The sequence below is a fragment of the Patagioenas fasciata genome, chromosome 2 (assembly GCF_037038585.1).
Source record: "Patagioenas fasciata isolate bPatFas1 chromosome 2, bPatFas1.hap1, whole genome shotgun sequence".
NCBI classification, from domain to species: domain Eukaryota; kingdom Metazoa; phylum Chordata; class Aves; order Columbiformes; family Columbidae; genus Patagioenas; species Patagioenas fasciata.
The window spans coordinates 894,775-915,675 of NC_092521.1; the positions used below are offsets into that span (position 1 = coordinate 894,775).

The following is a 20,901-nucleotide window of genomic DNA, read 5'->3' on the forward strand; positions in this document are numbered from 1 at the left end:
CTTCAGCCTGAGGGAGGGGCCTCGGGTGTGCCCCGCGGAGGGCGGGAGCGCTGCTCTGACTGACGTCCCTCTCAGCCAACCGAAGAGGAGATCCGCGGCTATTGCCAGCGCAATCCTCCAATGGGGACGCGCGGGCTGTGAGGCGCCGCTCGGGACGGACGGGCGGCGGGTGGGGCCTCACTGCTTGTTGTCGTCCGGTGCCCGAGGAAAGGTTGGACCGCTCGCTCGCCCGCTCGAACGCTCCGGGGGACTCCCAGGTCTCGCTCAGCCGCTCGCTCCGTCCCGAGCAGTCGGGGACATGTCGAGGTGGGCGGAGGCCCGGTGGGCCGGCGCCAGACGGCGGACGGCGGCCGAGGCACACGCGCCCTCCTCGAGCTTTCCCCGGAGACACCTCCACTTACAAACGCCCCGAGCTTGAAGGAGCTGTCACAGCGAGGAGGCCCCGCCGGGACCGATAGCAGGAAACGCCGGTAAGCCCCGCTTCCCCGCCGCCCCCGCTCACCGCCCCGGAGAACCCCCGCGGACTACAACTCCCAGCGTGCACTGCGGCGGGCGCGCAACGCTGGGCCGCGCCCCGGCCGCGCGGGGCATGCTGGGAGCTGTAGTCCGCTGGGGCGGCGCGCAGCCCGCCGCGCGGGGCATGCCGGGGCGGCGGCGCCGCTCCCCGCCCGCCGGGCCCTGTCACCTTCAGGGCCGGGCCCGTCCGGGGCCGCCGCCGCCTCCCCGGGCTCCACAGGGCCGGGGAGTCCCCGGGAAGGGGCTGTGCCGGCTCTCAGGGCTGTTCCCGTCTCCATTTCCCTCTTTGCGGTGCCTGTGGCAGCTCCCCGTGAATCCCGCTCTTCCTCCTCCTCCATCTCCAGGTCCCGTTTCCCTGTCCCCAGCGCACCCGCTTCCCTGTCAGGTAACGCACCCCACACCCCACCCGTAAGGGCTGGGGAGCGGTCACCTTTAACCTGCTAATAACATCCACAAGCTGACCTCGCCGACCCGAAGTTCTCCATCTTGTGGTTGCCTTGCCCAGGGTTTCGCCCTTGGGCTCACCCGCTGCCTCCCTTAGGCTTTGGCACGGGGGCGGTTTGCTGTCCAAACACGCCGTGAACCCCGTAATACGCTGTAGACTAAGCTGGTTTAAATTAAGCCGACAAACCTCTCTGCCCGTGTCCCCACAGACGCCGACAGACGGTTCCTTCCCGCTCCGGCTGGCGCTGTGTGGAGCAGGAAAGAGCCGTCTCTCAGCACCGGTGACCATTGTCCCGGCAAATGTTCCATTTTCTGCCCATGGTCCTTGTGTGTTGGGGTTTTTTCCCCCCGGTTTTCCCCGCTCCATCTTCCCAAGGCCGCTCCTGAGCTCACAGTGGAGCAGAAGGGTCGGGATCCTGCACAAAGACGCAGTTTTCCCCAGTGTGGGAGGCTGACCTGGACCAGGGGTGGCCGGTAAACCCGGTATCAGTGGTTTAACGAGCTGGACGGAACCGGACACCGTCACAACTCGCTGTTCCGCTGCGCCTGGGGATTTCTTTTCCCACTTAGCCGGCTATCGATCGCCACCACAGCTGATATTTGATGCCGGGTGGGGGTTGTGGAGCCATTTTCTGCTCTCTGGGTTGTGTGGGAGCTGTTTGTTTGCAGCTCTCCCGGTCACGGGACGAGCCTGGGGGTGCTCGGGGGGACATATCTTCCCCGGAGCCCTGGCACCGCATCCCCGGCTATTTATGGCTTCTCCGGTTCCAGTGCCGCGAGGCCCCGTGCTGGGGAGGCAGCGGGAGCTCGGGCGCCTTCCCCCTTCATCTGCCCATCCCCGTCCTGCCGGGGCGGCACTGGAGGCTGCCATCCTCCCCACTTAACCAGTTAACCAGTTAGCCAGTTAACCGGCCCCAGTGAGAGCCCGTGGAGGAACCAGAGACCACCCTGGGACATGGCTGGTGCACCTATATCACCCCCAGCCCACGGCAAAGCGGGTGCCACATGTTCCCCAAGCTTTGAGCGACAAAAACGGCCCAAACCAGTAGGTGACCTCCAAAAGCGTGGAGGGGAGCCCCAGAACCCCCGGCACAGCTACTGGTGCTGCGGGCAGGACCCCCGGGTGAGCTGCTCTGGGTGACGCAGCCACGTGGGACAATGGGATCAGACGGGTGTCAATGGGGCACTGTTGTCACTATTCTGACCCTGCCCGGCGGAGCTGGTGGTTTCCCAGTGTTGCCTCTGGCTCTAGAACTGTTCAGGCTGGAAAATAACCCGGAGACTGTGAAGTCCCAGGTCACAACAGGGCTGCGCAAACCTCCCCGGCCCCGAGGGCCTCAGCGCCGCTTTCTCCGCAGGATCCGCACGCTTTGCAGCAGCTGTCGCGCTGAATCGCTCCAAGAAGCTGAGACAATGAAGCTGTTGGAGAACTCGAGTTTTGAAGCAATAAACTCCCAGCTGACGGTGGAGACGGGAGATGCTCACATCATCGGCAGGTGGGTGCCGGGGAAACGGGGCCACTTCAGCTCGTTTTTCCCGAGAACGGCGTCAGGCGGCGTCACAGTTCGACAGCGTCAGCGCTCGGTCCCTGCAGCGGAGGGGACAGGTGGCTGCTGGCCCGTAAGCTCATCGGGTTGTTTGGGTTCAACGGGACATCTGAGGATCACCCACTGCCACCCCTGCCATGAGCAGGGACATCGTCACCAGCTCAGGTTGCTCAGAGCCCGTCCAGCCTGGCCTGGGATGTCTCCAGGGATGGTTCATCCACCACCTCTCTGGGAACCTGGGCCAGGCTCTCAGCACCCTCAGGGCAACAATTCCTTCCTCATGTCCAGCCTGAATCTCCCTCCTTTCGTTTAAACCATCACCCCTTGTCCTATCGCAACAGACCCTGCTCCAAACTCTGTCCCCATCTTATTGTCGTGGTTTAACCACACTGGGACCACGCAGCCACTCGCTAATCCCCCACCCCAAAGTGGGAGACAATTGAAAGAGGGGAAGGGAGAAAACTCGTGGGTCGGGAGAAGAACACTGGAATAGGACAGCAAAGAGAAAATAGTGATAATAACAATAATAATAATAACAACAACAATAGAATATACAAAACAAGTGGCGTATGATGGAGTAGCCCCTGGGTTCCCCAGCAGTGCTGTTTGCCCCCAGCCAGCTCCGGTTTATATCCAGAACACAATGTCCCACAGCACGGAACGTCCCTTTGGCGCTGGGATCCGCTCTCCCAGCTGTGTCCCCTCCAGCTCCTCGTGCTCCACCAGCCTCCTCCTGAGTCCTTGGCTTGGCATAAACATCGCTGGTGACAAGCAAAGCATCGGAGTGTTCCCAACATCCTCCTCGTCCCCAACCCGAAACCCAGCACTGCACCGGCTGCAGTCAGATCAGGTTGCTCAGAGCCCCATCCAGCCTGGCCCAGGGCCCTCCACGGATGGAGCGTCCACAGTTGCTCTGCAGCCCGTGCCAGGGCCTCACCACCCTCACGGGGAAGGATTTCCTCAGATCTCATCTAAATCTCCCCTCTCTCAGTTTAAACCATCACCCTTTGTCCTGCCACCGCGTGCCCTTGTGAAAAGTCCCTCTCCAGCTTTCCTGCAGGTCCCTTTGGGTGCTGCTGGGGGCTCAGGACACAGGGGCGCAGGGCAGGTTCCCCCCGACTGCTGCTGGTGCTGCCTGTGCCCACGCTCCGGCGCTGGCAGCGATCCCGGCTCGGGGCGGTCACAAGACACTTGATCCTTTGCCAGCCACGGGCCTATTTTTAATCCTGGCTTAAGGATCCTTGGGGCGGGTTTGGTTGCCGTGCCGCGGGCAGGCTCTGTGCCCCTCTCAGGCTTTGTGCCCCTCTCCTGAGCGCCCCCCACAGGCAGAGAGCTTGGGGGCACCGGGGGAGCCTGTGGGGGCTCCGGTGTCCCTGGAAGGGCCGTTCAGCTCCACCAGCCTCTCTGTGCCCCTTGGGGTAAATATCTGTATGGCTGTGTGTACATATGTGAATGTATACATACATATGTGTCAGTGAATGGGTTTGTGGCTGCGCTGCGCAGAGCCCAGACCGGCTGTTGCAGGAAAGGTCGCTCCTGGGGACAGGAGATCTTTTGGTCACCCCATCTGAGTCCCCAGCGCTGCCGTGGCACTGGCCAGGAACCCCGCGGTGACACCGGGCCGGTGGCAGGACCGGCCTCACGCCAGTGCCATGTGTGTGTCCCCAGGATCGAGAGCTACTCGTGCAAGATGGCCGGTGACGACAAGCACATGTTCAAGCAGTTCTGCCAGGAGGGGCAGCCCCACGTCCTGGAGGCCCTGTCGCCCCCCCAGACCACGGGGATCAGCCCCAGCAGGTACCGCGGGCCGGGGGGGTTGGGGTTCATGGAGGGAACGAGCCTTTGTTGGGGGCTGCTGTTGCGTCTGTGGGGCTGGGCCGGCTGATCTGAGTGTTTATTGAGCAACAGAATCGTGTTGGTTGGAAAAGCCCCTCAAGATCACCGGGTCCAACTGTTCCCCCACCGCCGGCACTGCCCCCTGTCCTGAGAACCTCCTGTCCGTCTGTCCAGCCCTCCATGGCTGGTGACTCCAGCACTGCCCTGGGCAGCCTGTTCCAATGCCCCACAGCCCTTTGGGGAAGAAATTGTTCCCAGATCCAACCTCAACCTCCCCTGGGCAACTTGAGGCCGTTTCCTCTGCTCCTGGCGCTTGTTCCTGGGGAGCAGAGCCCGACCCCCCTGGCTCCAAGCTCCTTTCAGGCAGTTCAGAGATCAGAAGGTCTCCCCTCAGCTCCTGTTCTCCAGCTGAACCCCCAGCTCCCTCAGCCGCTCCATCACACTTGTGCTCCAGCCCCTCACCAGCTCCGCTCCCTTCTCTACACTCGCTCCAGCACCTCAAGGGTTTCTTGGCGTGAGGAGCCCAAAACTGCCCCCAAGATTCATGGTTTGGCCTCCCCGTGCCCAGCACAGGGACGGTCACTGCCCTGGTCCTGCTGGTCACACCAATGCTGGTACCAGCCAGGATGCTGGTGACCTTTTTGGCCACCTGGCTCATGTCCAGCATTGTCCCTCCCGGCCCTTGTCCCCCCCAGGCTCGGTAAAAGCCAGAGCGGCGACGAGGAGGGACCCCTGAGCGACAAGTGCAGCCGCAAGACCCTCTTCTACCTGATCGCCACCCTCAACGAGTCCTTCCGGCCCGACTACGACTTCAGCGCGGCCAAGAGCCACGAGTTCAGCCGGGAGCCCAGTCTGAACTGGGTACGTGAGCCCAGCGCCCCAGCTCGCCCAGCGGCCACTGGCCACCTCGCGTGTCCCCTCCACGGTCACTGTTGGGCTCCGGAACCAGAGGAGGGACGGGGAGCATGGGCCGTGTGGGAGGGAGATGGTGGGCAGGAGGGCAGGCAGGGAGCAGGAGAGCAGGTACAGGCAGGGAGCAGGCAGCAGGCAGGTGCAGGCAGCAGACAGGTGTAGGCAGCAGGCAGGTGCAGGCAGAGAGCAGACAGGTGCAGGCAGGCCGCAGGCAGGTGCAGGCCGCAGGCAGGTGCAGGCAGCAGGCAGGGAGCAGGCAGCAGGCAGGTGCAGGTGCAGGCAGAGAGCAGACAGGAGCAGGGAGCAGGCAGGGAGCAGGAGTGCAGGCAGGGAGCAGGCAACAGGCAGAGAGCAGGCCGCAGGCAGGGAGCAGGCTGCAGGCGGGAGCAGGCAGGTGCAGGCAGCAGGCAGGGAGCAGACAGGTGCAGGCAGCAGGCAGGGAGCAGGAGTGCAGGCAGCAGGCAGAGAGCAGACAGGTGCAGGCAGCAGACAGGTGCAGACAGGGAGCAGGCAGCAGAGATGTACAGGCAGCAGGCAGGGAGCAGGCAGAGAGCAGGCCGCAGGCAGGTGCAGGCAGCAGCTCCCTGGTCTCCGCAGGTGGTGAACGCCGTCAACTGCAGCCTCTTCTCCGCCGTGCGGGAGGATTTCAAGGCACTGAAGCCGCATCTGTGGGACGCTGTGGACGAGGAGATCTGTCTGTCTGAGTGTGACATCTACAGGTGAGGGGACAGGGACGCGTGTCCCAGTGTGACATCCACAGGCGCTGGGTGCGACGTGCACCGGTGAGGGGACAGGCACTGGCTCTGGCCCCGTTCCCACGCAGTGACCTGCACAGAGGGTGATTTTTCACTCAAAAGTCCCATTTTGGTGAGTGCACTGTGTGCATGAGGATCCATCGCTGGCACGGGGCTGCGTGTCCCCTCCCAGTCATGGGGGACCCGCTGCTGTCCCCTCCATGTCCCCTCTGCTGTCCCCTCCCGCGCAGGACATCCAGCCCTGGTGCTCCCCAGGGCATTGGCTGCACTGGCAGCTGCGTCTTGTGCTCCTGCCAAAGACTTTTCTCCTTCCCCTCCTTCCCCTCCTTCCCCTCCTTCCCCTCCTTCCCCTCCTTCCCCTCCTTCCCCTCCTTCCCCTCCTTCCCCTCCTTCCCCTCCTTCCCCTCCTTCCCCTCCTTCCCCTCCTTCCCCTCCTTCCCCTCCTTCCCCTCCTCCTCCTTCTCCTCCTCCTTCTCCTCCTCCTTCTCCTCCTCCTTCTCCTCCTCCTTCTCCTCCTCCTCCTCCTCCTCCTCCTCCTCCTCCTCCTCTTCCTCCTCCTCCTCCTCTGCCTTCTCCGCCTTCTCCTCCTCCTTCCCCTCCTTCCCCTTCTCCTCCTCCTCCTCCTCCTCCTCCTCCTCTTCCTCCTCCTCCTCCTCTGTGTTCTCCGCCTTCTCCTCCTCCTTCCTCTCCTTCCCCTCCTTCCTCTCCTTCCCCTCCTTCCCCGGCTTCCCCCCCTTCCCCCCCCCTTCCCCCCCCTTCCCCCCCCTTCCCCCCCCCTTCCCCCCCTTCCCCCCCTCTTTCCCCCCCTCCTTCCCCCCCTCCTTCTCCTCCTCCTTCCCCCCCTCCTTCCCCTCCTCCTCCTCACACCCACTCCCCATTGCAGCTACAACCCCGACCTGGACTCGGACCCCTTCGGGGAGGACGGCAGCCTCTGGTCCTTCAACTATTTCTTTTACAACAAGCGGCTCAAGCGCATCGTCTTCTTCACCTGCCGCTCCATCAGGTCAGCCCCGCGCCGCGGCCCTAATGTCACCTCAAAAAGTGTCACCCTCCCGCGGGGAAGGAACCCCCACCCTGGCGACGCTGTGGTGGATCCGTACTGGGGAATGCGCCTTTGCCGGCATTGGCACAACCAGAGCCCGGTCCCTCTGACACGTCACCAAAGGATGAGCCAAGGGGAGATGTGATCCTTGGGGACGCAGTGGCCTGTCCCCTGGCAGTGGAGGGGACACACTGGGGGAGAGGAACCCCTTGGGGACACTGCCTGCAGCCAGCCCCCCTTCCCGTGGGCGCAGAGACCTGGGTGAGGATTGGAGTGTCCCTATGGCTGTGCCATCACGGTGTCACCAGTGGGCACTTGGGAGCCCCTGGGGTGAGGATCAGGGTGTCCCCATGGCTGTGCCATCACGGTGTCACCAGTGGGCACTTGGGACCCCCTGGGGTGAGGATCAGGGTGTCCCCATGGCTGTGCCATCACGGTGTCACCAGTGGGCACTCAGGAGCCCCTGAGGAGAGGATCGAGGTGTCCCCGCTACCATGGTGTCACCAGTGGGCACTCAGGAGCCCCCGGGGCGAGGATCGGGGTGTCCCCATGGCTGTGCCATTGCGGTGTCAGCGGTGGGCACTTGGGACTCCCCAGGGCGAGGATCAGGGTGTCCCCATGGCTGTGCCATCGCGGTGTCAGCGGTGGGCACTTGGGACTCCCCAGGGTGAGTATCGGGGTGTCCTCATGGCTGTGCCATCGCGGTGTCACCGGTGGGCACTTGGGACCCCCGGGGCGAGGATCAGGGTGTCCCCATGGCTGTGCCATCGCAGTGTCACCGGTGGGCACTTGGGACCCCCGGGGCGAGGATCAGGGTGTCCCCATGGCTGTGCCGTCGCGGTGTCACCGGTGGGCACTTGGGACCCCCCGGGGCGAGGATCGAGGTGTACCTGCTGTCGTGGCATCACCAGCGGGCGCTCAGGAGCCCCCAGGGCGAGGATCGGGGTGTCCACATGGCTGTGCCATCACAGTGTCACCAGTGGGCGCTTGGGACCCCCCAGGGCGAGGATCGAGGTGTCCCCACTGCCGTGGTGTCACCGGTGGGCACTCAGGAGCCCCCGGGGCAAGGATCGGGGTGTCCTTATGGCTGTGCCATCGCGGTGTCACCAGTGGGCACTTGGGACCCCCGGGGCAAGGATCAGGGTGTCCCCGTGGCCGTGCCGTCGCGATGTCCCCAGCGCGTGGTGACACATTTCCCCACAGTGGGTACGCGTACACGCGGACGGAGCCCGGCACCGAGCTGGACATGGAGCTGGGCGAGGAGGACACGGAGAATGGGGACAGCGGGGACACCGAGAGCGGCAGCATCGAGGAGGAGAGGTGCGGGGGCGAGCGCTGCGGCACAGCACATGGGGGCGGGGGGCCCAGGGGACGGGGGGATCCTGGAGGGGTGGGGGGCTCTGGGGGGACCGGGAGCCTTGGAGCTGCTGCTGGGGTTGGGTCATGCACAGCTGGGCGGAGACTGTGGGTCCCCCTGGGCCCCCACTCTGTGCCCCCCTCCTTTCTGTGTCCCCCCCTCCTTTCTGTGTCCCCCCCTCCTTTCTGTGTCCCCCCCTCCTTTCTGTGTCCCCCCCTCCTTTCTGTGTCCTCCCCTCCTTTCTGTGTCCTCCCCTCCTTTCTGTGTCCCCCCCTCCTTTCTGTGCCCCCCACTCTTGATCTGCTCCCCACCCTGTGCCCTGCACTCCGTGCCCCCCCATTATTCTCTGTGCCCCCCTCTTGCCCCACTCCTCTATGTACCCCCCACTCTGTGCCCCCAACTCCCACTCTGAGCCCCCCCACTTCTCTTTGTGCCCCCCACCCTGTGCCCCCCCCATTCCTCTCTGTGCCCCCCCACCCTGTGCCCCCCCGTTCCTCTCTGTGCCCCCCAGCCCACTCTGTGTCCCCTCATTCCTCTCTGTGCCCCCCACTCTGTGTCCTCCCGTTCCTCTCTGTGCCCCCCACCCTGTGCCCCCCCATTCCTCTCTGTTCTTCCCACTCTGTGCCCCCCACTCCATTCTGTGCCCCTAATCTGTGTCCCCCACTGCTCTGTCCCCCCCCAATTCCCCCTGCACCCTCATGTCCCCCTTCTGTGCCCCCCTTCATGTTCCCCCCTCCTCTCTGTGCCCCCCCATGCCCTCCTGCACCCCCTTGTCCCCCCCATTGCCCCCAGGATCCCCCCAGCGCCGCCGTCTCTTTGCCCCCAGGGTGCCGGTTCTCTGCGTGTGAGCCCCCACCCAGCAGTTCTGCGCCCCCCCCCGCTGCCACCCCACCCCGCGCACCCCCACGTACACTGGACCCCCCGACTCCACAGCCCCACGGACTGAACGCAGCCGAATCCTCACCCCGACGCCGCCGGAACCTCCGCGTCCCCCGCCGCGGCGCTGCCGGACCCACCTGTGCCCCCCCACGCTGGGGGGGCCGGACGGCGCGGGGGGGCCCCCGAGAAGCTTTGCTGCACTTTATGGCCGATGCACTGACCCGCCAGCCCCGGCGGCACCGGGAGCCCCCCCAGCACTTTTCCGTCCCGCCGAGCGCCGGCGTCCCCAGCAGCAGCGGGGGGGGACCCCAGCGCCCGTCACCCCCGGACACAGCCCCCCCAGACTGTCCCGCAGAAGAGTCCATTCGTTTCAAAGAGCTTCGCTTCGCTCGCCCTCCCCCCCTTGTTTTTTTCTGCTGTTTCGGGTTTTTTGGTTGTTCTCTTTTTGGTTGTTGTGGCACTGGTGTCCTGTGGGGGGGTCCCACCCGGGGGATGACCCAGAGCTCCCCCAGCCACCCCCAGGGGTGTTTTTGGGGGGTTTATTTTGAAGCCACCGTTGGTTTTTGACAGCGTGGCGGTGGCGTTGGCGGTGCCGGGGGGGTGTTGGTGGTACCGGCGGTTGGTTGTGGTGCCAGGAGGGCGTTGGCAGTGCCTGGGGGGTGTTTGCGGTGCCAGGGGGGTGTTTGCAGTGCCAGGTCCAGCTCAGCCCTTGCTGGGGGCTGTTTTTGGGCTGCTGGCCCCTCCAGCTTTGGCTCAACCGCATCCCCGCCGTCCTCCCCATCCCGCTCTGCGGTTACATCCCCCCTGCTCTGCACAGATTTTGGGGGGCCGGGTCCCCCCCTCTGTATTTTGGGGGGAGCTTGGCTGAGCCCCCCAAACCATGTGGGTCTGAGCTGCCCCCCCCAAGAGGAGCCGCCCTGGTGGGGGCAGCTGGTTTGTCACCGAGGTTGTTTCCTGGTGACCCCTGGGGACAGACTGAGCCTGTGGCTCCCCCATGTGTCCCCTTGTGTCCCCTGCCCCCCACAGGCTCCCCAGCCCTGTGGGATGTGGCCGGGTGACATCTCTGCCACCGTTGTCCCCTCGTCCCGCACCGCCTGCCCCCTCGGGGACCCCCCAGCAATGTCCTGTCACACCAATAAAGTTTTTCTGTCATTCGTCCCCCCATCCTTGGGGACACGGGGGCTGGGGGGGTGCGGGTGGTGACAGTCCCTGGTCCCCGCTGCCACCGTGGCTCCCGGCCGTGCTGCCTGCTCGCCGTCCTGTGTTCAACGAGCAAACTCCATCTTCCTTCGTTAATGGATTATTAATTACCGCCGACTGCGGGGCTGGGGGGCTCATCCTGTCCCCAAGCCGTCCCTGTCACCACGGGTCACCTGCTGTGACCCGGGGCCGGCGGCTTCGGGTTTGGGGTTAGAAACACCCGATTTCATCCTGCGCTTGTTCCGAGGGTCGATCGCGCCCCGGCCCCACGCCGGGGGGGAGCCCTCGCCTCCACTTGTCACTTTGTCCTCTATTTTATCACTTTATGCTCTATTTTGGAATTTTAATCCCTTTGTTTCGCTGCTTCATGGTCTCTCGAGTCAGATTTAAGGGGTTTTGGCTCTTTGCTCGCCGGATGTTTTGCAGGATTTGCTGGTTTCGTTCCCGAGCTCCCGGAGCCGCGGTTCCCAGTGCCGTTCCCGCTGCGGTGAATCCTGCGGCACACACTGTGCCGCCACACGCCGGGAACGCCGGGAACGCCGGGGCAGGAGCTCGTGCCATCGCTTGTGAGATTCCCCGAACCTCAGTCGTCGCTTTTTTATGGTTAAACGGCTTCTGGTGGGTTTTCTCCCCCCGGCGGCAGCAGGTTTGCCGTGGGGACCAGCAGGAACTGCAGTGGCCGTCGGTGTTTGTCACTCAGCTCAGTGACCCAGCTTTGGGGAGGAAAAGGCAAGAATGGGGTTTTAATGTGAGGGTCTTCGGGGTGGAGGAACCACGAGGTCAGCATCAGGAACAGCACTGGGACCAAAGTGGGACTGAACCAGGGACAGCACCGGGACTGAACTGGGACTGCACCAGGACAAAACTGGGCACCAGGACTGAACTGGGACAGCACCGGGACCGAACCGGGGACAGCACGGGGACCAAAGTGGGACTGAACCAGGGACAGCACAGGGACCAAACTGGGACAGCACCAGGACTGAACTGGGACAGCACCAGGACCGAACCGGGGACCACACTGGGACCAAAGTGGGACTGAACCAGGGACAGCACCGGGACTGGACTGGGGCAGCACTGAGAGCTGCACAGGGACCGAACTGGGACTGCACCAGGACTGAACTGGGCACCAGGACTGAACTGGGACAGCACCGGGACTGAAGCAGAGCAGCATGGGGACTACATAGGGACAGCACCGGGACAGCACCGGGGACAGCACTGGGACTGAACTGGGACAGCACTGGGACTGAACTGGGGCAGCACCGGGACTGAAGTGGAGTAACGTGGGGACTGCATAGGGACAGCGCTGGGGCTGAACTGGGACAGCACCGGGACCATCCCCAAACCACTCCGGGGACAGCACTGGGACCCCACCGGGACCACACAGATGTCAGCAGCAGGACCCCGGTCCCCCCGGGACCTTGGCCACGCCGAGCCCCGCCGTGGGGCCACGGCGGTGGGAACAAGCGACCTGGGGGGACCCGGGAGCGCAACGGGCAGCTCCGCGGTGCGGGGAGCCAGGGGCTGCTCCGACCTTCGTCCCGCCGAGGAAGGGCTGGGTGGCGACGGGAGGGTCGCAGTGACTGCGAGGTGGCGCGGTGGCCTCGGTCACGCGTGGGGTCCCCGGGATGCGGGTGCACGGGGAACGGCGGCCCCCCGCCGTGACCCCCCGGGCCACCCGCGTCCTCCCGCTCGCGCTAGGACCCGGCGGCGCTGCAGAGCCGGGGGGCGGGGCCCAGGCGGGGCGGGGCCGCGCAACGCCGGGCGAACCTCCAATCCCAGAAGCCCTTTCTCCGCCGGGCCCTCCCCCTTCGGCGGCCGTGCTGCAGCGGACTGGTGCAGCCGCCGCGCCAGCGGGCGCTCATTGGCTCTGGGGCACGCCCATCACCCCGGGAGGCGCGCCGGTTGCTAGGTGACGCCCGTCGTGCTGGAGGCGCCCGGCATGGCGGAGGCGGCGGTGGAGGCGGCGCTGGCGGAGCTGGCGGCCCTGCTGGCCCCGGCGGCGGGCGAGGCGGCGCGGGCGGGCGCGGCGGCGGCGGCGCTGGCGCTGTCGGGGGACGCGGCGGGGCGGCGGCTGCTGGCGGGGCGGCCCGAGGCCCTGGCGGCCCTGCTGGAGCTGGCGGCGGCGCCGGGCCCGCCCGCGGCCCGCGACGCCCTGGGCTGCCTGGTGAACGTGTCGGCCGAGCCCGCGGCCCGGGAGCCGCTGCTGGCGGCGCTGCCCGCGCTGCTGGCGCTGCTGCCGGCCGGGCCGGCCTGCGGGCTGCTGGCCAACCTGTGCCGGGAGCGCGGCGCGGCGCGGCGGGTGCTGCGGGGCCTGCGGGAGCGCGGGCCCGGGCTGGGGCCACTGCTGGACGCGCTCGGGGAGCCACGGCCGCCCGCGCAGCTCGGGCCGCTGCTCTGCAACCTCAGCCAGCTGCCCGAGGGCCGCCGCGGCCTGCTCGACCGCTCCCGGTACGGCCCGGGGGGTGAGCGGCCCGGGGTGACTGTCACAGTGTGACCGGCCCGGGGTGTCCCTCCCAGTGTGTCCGTCCCAGTGTGGCCATCCCGGTGTGTCCCTCCCGGTGTGAGGTTGTCCCAGTGTGTGCGGCCCGGTGTGACTGTCACAGTGTGACCGGCCCAGTGTGACTGGCCTGGTGTGATCACCCAGTGTGTCCATCCCAGTGCGACCGGCCCGGTGTGTCCCTCCCGATGTGACTGTCACGGTGTGACCAGCCCAGTGTGACTGGCCTGGTGTGATCACCCAGTGTGTCCATCCCCGGTGTGTCCCTCCCGGTGTGACTGTCACGGTGTGACCAACCCAGTGTGACTGGCCTGGTGTGATCACCCAGTGTGTCCATCCCTGTGTGACTGTCCCTGGTGTGTCTCTCCTGGTGTGACTGTCACAGTGTGACTGCCCTGGTGTGATCACCCAGCGTGTCCATCCCCGGTGTGTCCCTCCCGGTGTGACTGTCACAGTGTGACCGGCCTGGTGTGATCACCCAGTGTGTCCATCCCCGGTGTGTCCCTCCCGGTGTGACTGTCCCAGTGTGACTGTCCCAGTGTGTCCATCCCCGTGTGACCGGCCTGGTGTGTCCCTCCCAATGTGACTGTCACGGTGTGACCAGCCCGGTGTGACTGGCATGGTGTGATCACCCAGTGTATCCATCCCCAGTGTGACTGTCACAGTGTGACCGGCCTGGTGTGATCACCCAGTGTGACCGTCCCAGGTTGACCATCCCACCGGTGTGATCACCCAGTGTGTCCCTCCCGGTGTGTGACTGTCCCATTGTGTATCCCTCCGGGTGTGAGGCTGTCCTGGTGTGTGTGGCCCGGTGTGACTGTCACAGTGTGACCAGCCCGGTGTGACTGGCCTGGTGTGATCACCCAGTGTGTCCATCCCCGGTGTGACTGTCACAGTGTGACTGTCCCAGTGTGTCCATCTCAGTGTGGCCGTACCCGGTGTGTCCCCCCCGGTGTGACTGTCACAATGTGACTGTCCCAGTGTGACTGTCCCAGTGTGTCCATCCCAGTGTGACCGTCCGCAGTGTGTCCATCCTAGTGTGGCGATCCCCAGTGTGACCGGCCCGGTGTTTCCCTCCCTATGTGACTGTCACGGTGTGACCAGCCCGGTGTGACTGGCCTGGTGTGATCACCTGGTGTGACCGTCCCAGGTTGACCATCCCACCGGTGTGATCACCCAGTGTGTCTGTCCCGGTGTGACCGTCTCACCGGTGTGATCACCCGGTGTGTCCGTCCCGGTGTGACTGTCACAGTGTGACTGGCCCAGTGTGTCCATCCCGGTGTGACCATCCCACTGGTGTGATCACCCAGTGTGTCCCTCCCGGTGTGTGACTGTCCCATTGTGTATCCCTCCGGGTGTGAGACTGTCCTGGTGTGTGCGGCCTGGTGTGACTGTCACAGTGTGACCGGCCCGGTGTGATCACCCGGTGTGTCTGTCCCGGTGTGACCGTCCCACCGGTGTGGTCACCCAGTGTATCTGTCCCGGTGTGTCTGTGCTGGTGTGTGACTGTCGCAGTGTGTCCATCCCCGTGTGTGATCACCAAGTGTGATCACCTGGTGTGTGCGGCCTGGTGTGTCCGTCCTGGTGTGACCATCCCAGTGTGACTGTACCGGTGAGTCCATCCTAGTGTGACGGTTCCCAGTGTGACCATCACGGTGTGGCTGTCATGGTGTGACCGCCCGGTGTGACCATCACAGTGTGATTGCCCGGTGTGACTGCCCGGTGTGACCGTCCCCGGTGTGTCTGTCCACGGTGTGATCTCCTGGTGTACCCGTCCTGGTGTGTGACTGTCCCAGTGTGTCCCTGCCAGTGTGACCATCCCCAGTGTGTCCATCCTAGTGTGACAATCCCCAGTGTGACGGGCCCGGTGTGATCATCACGGTGTGACTGTCATGGTGTGATCACCCGGTGTGACTGGCCCAGTGTGTCCATCCCGGTGTGTGACTGGCCCAGTGCGTCCATCCTAGTGTGACGGTCCCCAGTGTGACTGTACCAGTGTGACCATCCCAGTGTGACCATCCCCAGTGTGTCCATCCTAGTGTGATGGTCCCCAGTGTGACCGGCCCAATGTGACCATCACGGTGTGACTGTCATGGTGTGATCGCCCGGTGTGACTGTACCGGTGTGTCCGTCATGGTGTGACTATCATGGTGTGTTCGTCCTGGTGTGTGACTGTCCCGGTGTGACCATCCCCGGTGTGTCCATCCTAGTGTGGCGGTCCCCAGTGTGACCGGCCTGGTGTGACCATCACGGTGTGATCACCCCGTGTGTCCATTCCTGATGTGACTGTACCAGTGTCTCCATCCACGGTGTGACCGTCCCCAGTGTGTCCATCCCGGTGTGTGACTGTCCCAATGTGACCATCCCCAGCGTGACCATCACATTGTGACTGTCCTGGTGCGATCACCTGGTGTGACCGCCCGGCGTGCCCGTCCCCACAGGCGCTCGGTGCAGCGGCTGCTGCCCTTCACCCAGTACGGGGACTCCGCCGTCCATCGCCGGGGCATCGTGGGCGCCCTCAGGAACTGCTGCTTCGAGCACGGTGAGGGCACCGGCACCGGCACCGGCCTCCAGCCCTGGGGGAGCTGGGGTGGGGGTCGCACCCACACTGGTGCGGTGCTGTGCTTCAGACTGGTGACACTGGTTTAGCCGGTGCGAGTGGCAGGGCCGGGTTTAGTGGTGTGGGCAGGAGGGCCGGGTTTAGCCAGTGCTAAGCAGAACCAGGTTTAGCCAGTGCTAAGCAGAACCGGGTTTAGCCAGTGCTAAGCAGAGCTCACACAACATTGGCCCTGTCCCTCTTGGTGCCACCGCAGCGCACACCCTGGGGGATGTGCAGGAGGGTGGGGGACACAGCCCAGCCCCCCTGGACACAGGGGGTGTCCCCACACCCCCCAGCGCTAAAACGGGGAGGGGGCAGAGCTGCCGTGGCACAGGGACAGGCGATGGGGGACCGGCCGGTGCTTGGCATCACCGGGGGTCCTTTAGTTTGACATCTTCCATCTTTTGCCCTTCCCTGTGCCACTGGTGGGGTCTGAGCGGTGGGGTGGGGGCTCAGTGATGGGGTGGGGGCTCCTCTGACCCCCGTTTCTCCGCAGAGGATCACGAGTGGCTGCTGAGCGAGGAGGTCGACATCCTGCCCTTCCTGCTGCTGCCCCTGGCCGGCCCCGAGGAGCTCCCCGAGGACGAGATGGAACGTGAGGGGGTGCTGGGGCGCGGCAGGGGGTGTCCGGGGGCTGCCGGCCGTGTCCCCCCTCCCTGAGGCTGCTGTCCCCCAGGGCTGCCCCCCGAGCTGCAGTACCTGCCCCAGGACAAGCGGCGCGAGGAGGAGCCCGACATCCGCAAGATGCTGCTGGAATCCATCATGCTGGTGGGTACCGTGGGACGGGGGCGAGAGCCGCGGCCTGGGCGTGGAAATTGGGGAGCTGGGGGTCCTGGGGACAGCAGGGTGAGCATGAGCCAGCACTGGGCCCTTGTGGCCAGGAAGCCAATGGGACCTGGGGTGGGTTAGAAGGGGGTGGTCAGTAGGTCAGAGAGGTTCTCCTGCCCCTCTGCTCTGCCCTGGGGAGACCACACCTGGAATATTGTGTCCAGTTGTGGCCCCTCAGCTCCAGAAGGACAGGGAACTGCTGCAGAGAGTCCAGCGCAGCCACCAAGATGCTGGAGGGAGTGGAGCATCTCCCGTGTGAGGAAAGGCTGAGGGAGCTGGGGCTCTGGAGCTGGAGAAGAGGAGACTGAGGGGGGACTCATTCCTGGGGATCAATATGGAAAGGGGCAGTGTCAGGAGGATGGAGCCAGGCTCTGCTGGGTGACACCCAGTGACAGGACAAGGGGCAATGGGTGCAAACTGGAACACAGGAGGTTCCACTGCAAGAGGAGAAGAAACTCGTTGGGGGTGAGGGTGTCAGAGCCTGGCCCAGGCTGCCCAGGGAGGTTGTGGAGTCTCCTTCTCTGCAGACATTCAAACCCGCCTGGACCCCTTCCTGTGGAACCTCAGCTGGGTGTTCCTGCTCCGGGGGGGTTGCACTGGATGGGCTTAGAGGTCCCTTCAACCCCTGACTCTCTGGGGTTGTGTCACCGTGTCTGTGGGTGACACTGACCTGGGGGGTGTTGACTTGTAAATGCAGGACTCAGTTAGCATTCCGGCATTAGTTGGAAGAGACTTTGTTTTACCTCGAGGATCCATAGTCCGATGTCTGTCTGTCCCTCCCTGATGGGGTCAGCTCCCCAGTTGGGTAAAGACAACGTTCCTGCGTTCAACGTTCCTGCATTGGGGACCGCGCGGAGCTCAGCGAGGGACAGGCGGGGACAGTGGGCTGAGAGCGGCTCTGCACACCCGGGGTGTTGGTGGCCACCACAGGGGGCTCGGTGGCCACTGTGGGAGCCAGTAGCGGGTTCTGGTGGCAAAGGCGACCAGTTATGTCCTGAACTGCGTGACAAGGGACCTACTCAGCACTGGAGAAGGGTGGGGACACAGTGGGGACAGAGTCAGCCAGGATGGTGAAGGGACCGGAGCTTCTCCCCTGGGAGGGACCGAGGATGCTCCGGTCTGGAGAAGGAGGTTGAGGTTGGATGTGGGAACAATTTCTTCCCCAAAGGGCTGTGGGGCATTGGAACAGGCTGCCCAGGGCAGTGCTGGAGTCACCAGCCCTGGAGGGCTGGACAGACGGACACGAGGTTCTCAGGACACGGGTGGTGGTTGGAGTGTCACCTGCTGTCACCGCACAGCCCCACGCCGCTGCTCTGTGCCCCGCAGCTCACGGCCACCAAGGCCGGGCGGCGCACGGTGAGGGACAGGGGGACGTACCTGGTGCTGCGGGAGCTGCACCGCTGGGAGCAGGACCCCCGCGTCCTGGCCGCCTGCGAGAGGCTCATCCAGGTCAGCGGGGTCCTGGGGGGACAGCGGGGTCCTGGGGGACAGCGGGGTCCTGGGGGAACAGCGGGGTCCTGGGGGACAGCGGGGTCCTGGGGGGACAGCGGGGTCCTGGGGGAACAGCGGGGTCATGGGGGGACAGCGGGGTCATGGGGGGACAGCAGGGTCATGGGGGGACAGGAGGATCCCCAAGGTGGGCAGCAGGGTCCCTGGTGGGGACAGGAGGGTTCTGGGGGGACAGGAGGGTTCTGGGCGGGGACAGCAGGATCCCCAAGCGGGGCGGCTGGGTCCCTGGGAGGGGACAGCATGGTCCTTGGGAGGGGACAGTAGGATCACCAAGGGGGGTGGCAGGGTCCCTGGTGGGGACAGGAGGGTCCTGGGGGGGACAGCAGGATCCCCAAAGGGGGGCAGCTGGGTCCCTGGTGGGGACAGCTGGGTCCTGAGTGGACAGGAGGACCCCAAGGGGGGACATCAGGGTCCCTGGTGGGGACAGGAGGGTCCTGGGGGGGACAGCAGGGTCCTGGGAGGGACAGCAGGATCCCCAAGGGGGGCGGCAGGGTCCCTGGTGGGGACAGCAGGGTCATGGGGGGACAGGAGGATCCCCAAGGGGGGCGGCTGGGTCCCTGGGAGGGGACAGCAGGGTCCTTGGGAGGGGACAGCAGGATCCCCAAGGGGGACAGCACGGTCCCTGGGAGGGGACAGAAGGGTTCTAGGGGGACAGCAGGATCCTTGGGAAGGGACAGCAGGGTCCTGGGGGGTACAGGAGGGTTCTGGGGGGACAGCAGGATCCCCAAGGTGGGCAGCTGGGTCCCTGGGGTGGACAGAAAGGTCCCTGGGAGAGGACAGCAGGGTCCTGGGAGGGGACAGCAGGGTCCTGGGAAGGAGAGCAGGGTTCTGGGAGGGGACAGCAGGGTCCTGGGGGGACAGCCGGGTTCTGGGGGTGCAGAGCTGCTCCCAGGCTCTGTCCTCGCTCCCCACGGGGCTGTGGGGCCGTGGGTGGGGGTCCCACCAACCTGTTACCCTCCCGGGCCAAAGGTGCTGATCGGGGACGAGCCCGGGCCGGGAATGGAGAACTTGCTGGAGGTGACGGTCCCCGAGGACGTGGAGCAGCAGCTGCAGCGCCTGGACCGCGAGGAGGAGGAGCGGTGGCAGCAGGAGGAGGAAGAGCGGCGGGCGGCGCGGGGCTCCACAGCGCACCCCGAGGAGCCCCCGCGGTGAGGGACCCCCCACAGCCGGGTCAGCCGGGGACCTGCAGGGACAATCTGCACCCCCCCCGCTCCTCCCTGCTGCTTGGGAGCGGATTTGGGGGCCTGGGGGCACAACCCCCCCAGTCCCCGCAGCTGTGCCGTGGGGTGAGGCTGAGACACGCAGAGGGGTGTTTGGGCAGGGGGTGCTGCCCCCTGCCCCCCCGCCGTGGGGCTGCCCCACTGCTGCCCACGGGCTGCCACAACGTGGTGACTCGCAAAATAAAAGATTTCTGGCCCAAAACTGCTGTGGCCCCCAGGGGAGGGTGGGGGCACTGGGCAGGTGGGCTCAGGTCTGTGACTGTCACTGTCACTGTCACTGTCACAGGGGGTCCCCCCCTCCTGCCCCGGCCATGGGTGCTGCTGGGGGGCACAAGCTCAGCCCCCACCCACCCTCATCATCCCCATCCTCTGTGGGGCACCCTGGGGATTTGGGGGCTGATCCCATCCTGTATGGGGCACCTGGGGGTCTGGGGGCTGATCCCATCCTGTATGGGGCACCTGGGGATCTGGGGGCTGATCCCATCCTGTATGGGGCACCTGGGGGTCTGGGGGCTGATCCCATCCTGTATGGGGGATCTGGGGGGCTGATCCCATCCTGTATGGGGGATCTGGGGGGCTGATCCCATCCTGTATGGGGCACCCGGGGGTCTGGGGGCTGATCCCATCCTGTATGGGGGATCTGGGGGCTGATCCCATCCTGTATGGGGCACCCGGGGGCCTGGGGGGGCTGATCCCATCCTGTATGGGTGATCTGGGGGTCTGGGGGCTGATCCCATCCTGTATGGGGCACCCTGGGATCTGGGGGCTGATCCCATCCTGTATGGGGCACCTGGGGATCTGGGGGGGGCTGATCCCATCCTGTATGGGGCAACCTGGGATCTGGGGGGCTGATCCCATCCTGTATGGGGCACCTGGGGATCTGGGGGGGGCTGATCCCATCCTCTATGGGGCACCCGGGGATCTGGGGGCTGATCCCATCCTGTATGGGGCACCCGGGGGTCTGGGGGCTGATCCCATCCTGTATGGGGCACCCTGGGATTTGGGGGGCTGATCCCATCCTGTATGGGGCACCCTGGGATCTGGGGGGCTGATCCCATCCTGTATGGGGCACCCGGGCGTCTGGGGGCTGATCCCATCCTCTATGGAGCACCCTGGGATCTGGGGGCTGATCCCATCCTCTATGGGGCACCGGGGGATATGGGGGGCTGATCCGCGTCCTGTATGGGGCACCCTGGGATCTGGGGGACTGATCCCCATTCTGTGGGCTGATCCCATCCTGTATGGGGCACCTGGGGATCTGGGGGCTGATCCCATCCTGTATGGGGCACCTGGGGATCTGGGGGGCTGATCCCCATCCTGTATGGGGGATCTGGGGGTCTGATCCCATCCTGTATGGGGCACCTGGGGGTCTGGGGGGCTGATCCCCATCCTGTATGGGGGATCTGGGGGGCTGATCCCATCCTGCATGGGGCACCCGGGGATTTGGGGGGCTGATCCCCATTCTGTATGGGGCACCCGGGGATCTGGGGGCTGATCCCATCCTGTATGGGGGATCTGGGGGCTGATCCCATCCTGTATGGGGCACCCTGGGATCTGGGGGGCTGATCCCATCCTGTATGGGGGATCTGGGGGCTGATCCCATCCTGTATGGGGCACCCTGGGATCTGGGGGGGCTGATCCCATCCTGTATGGGGCACCCGGGGGCTGATCCCATTCTGTATGGGGCACCCAGGGGTCTGGGGGCTGATCCCATCCTGTATGGGGCACCTGGGGATCTGGGGGGGCTGATCCCATCCTGT

General features: G+C 65.4%; 2 protein-coding genes across 5 annotated transcripts; both read left to right on the forward strand.

Moving 5' to 3' along the window:
• The first annotated feature begins 144 nt into the window (after positions 1–144).
• Positions 145–10,440, forward strand: MAF1 (MAF1 homolog, negative regulator of RNA polymerase III). 4 transcript variants are annotated; one of them, XM_065830195.2, is made up of 9 exons: positions 145–470; positions 821–901; positions 2,319–2,456; positions 4,176–4,304; positions 5,039–5,204; positions 5,853–5,974; positions 6,894–7,013; positions 8,256–8,372; positions 9,236–10,440. In XM_065830195.2, the coding sequence occupies exons 3-9, from the start codon at positions 2,374–2,376 to the stop codon at positions 9,255–9,257; spliced, it is 759 nt and encodes a 252-aa protein (XP_065686267.1). In that variant the 5' UTR covers positions 145–470; positions 821–901; positions 2,319–2,373; the 3' UTR covers positions 9,258–10,440. The 4 variants fall into 4 exon arrangements, with proteins under 4 accessions (XP_065686267.1, XP_071659824.1, XP_065686266.1 ...); XM_071803723.1 differs by having other exon boundaries at positions 861–901; XM_065830194.2 differs by lacking the exon at positions 821–901.
• A 1,846-nt stretch (positions 10,441–12,286) lies between these two features.
• HGH1 (HGH1 homolog) lies at positions 12,287–19,343 on the forward strand. The gene is made up of 6 exons (XM_065830191.2): positions 12,287–12,936; positions 15,427–15,527; positions 16,081–16,179; positions 16,261–16,352; positions 17,739–17,861; positions 18,891–19,343. The coding sequence occupies exons 1-6, from the start codon at positions 12,428–12,430 to the stop codon at positions 19,071–19,073; spliced, it is 1,107 nt and encodes a 368-aa protein (XP_065686263.1). The 5' UTR covers positions 12,287–12,427; the 3' UTR covers positions 19,074–19,343.
• Positions 19,344–20,901: the final 1,558 nt, after the last annotated feature.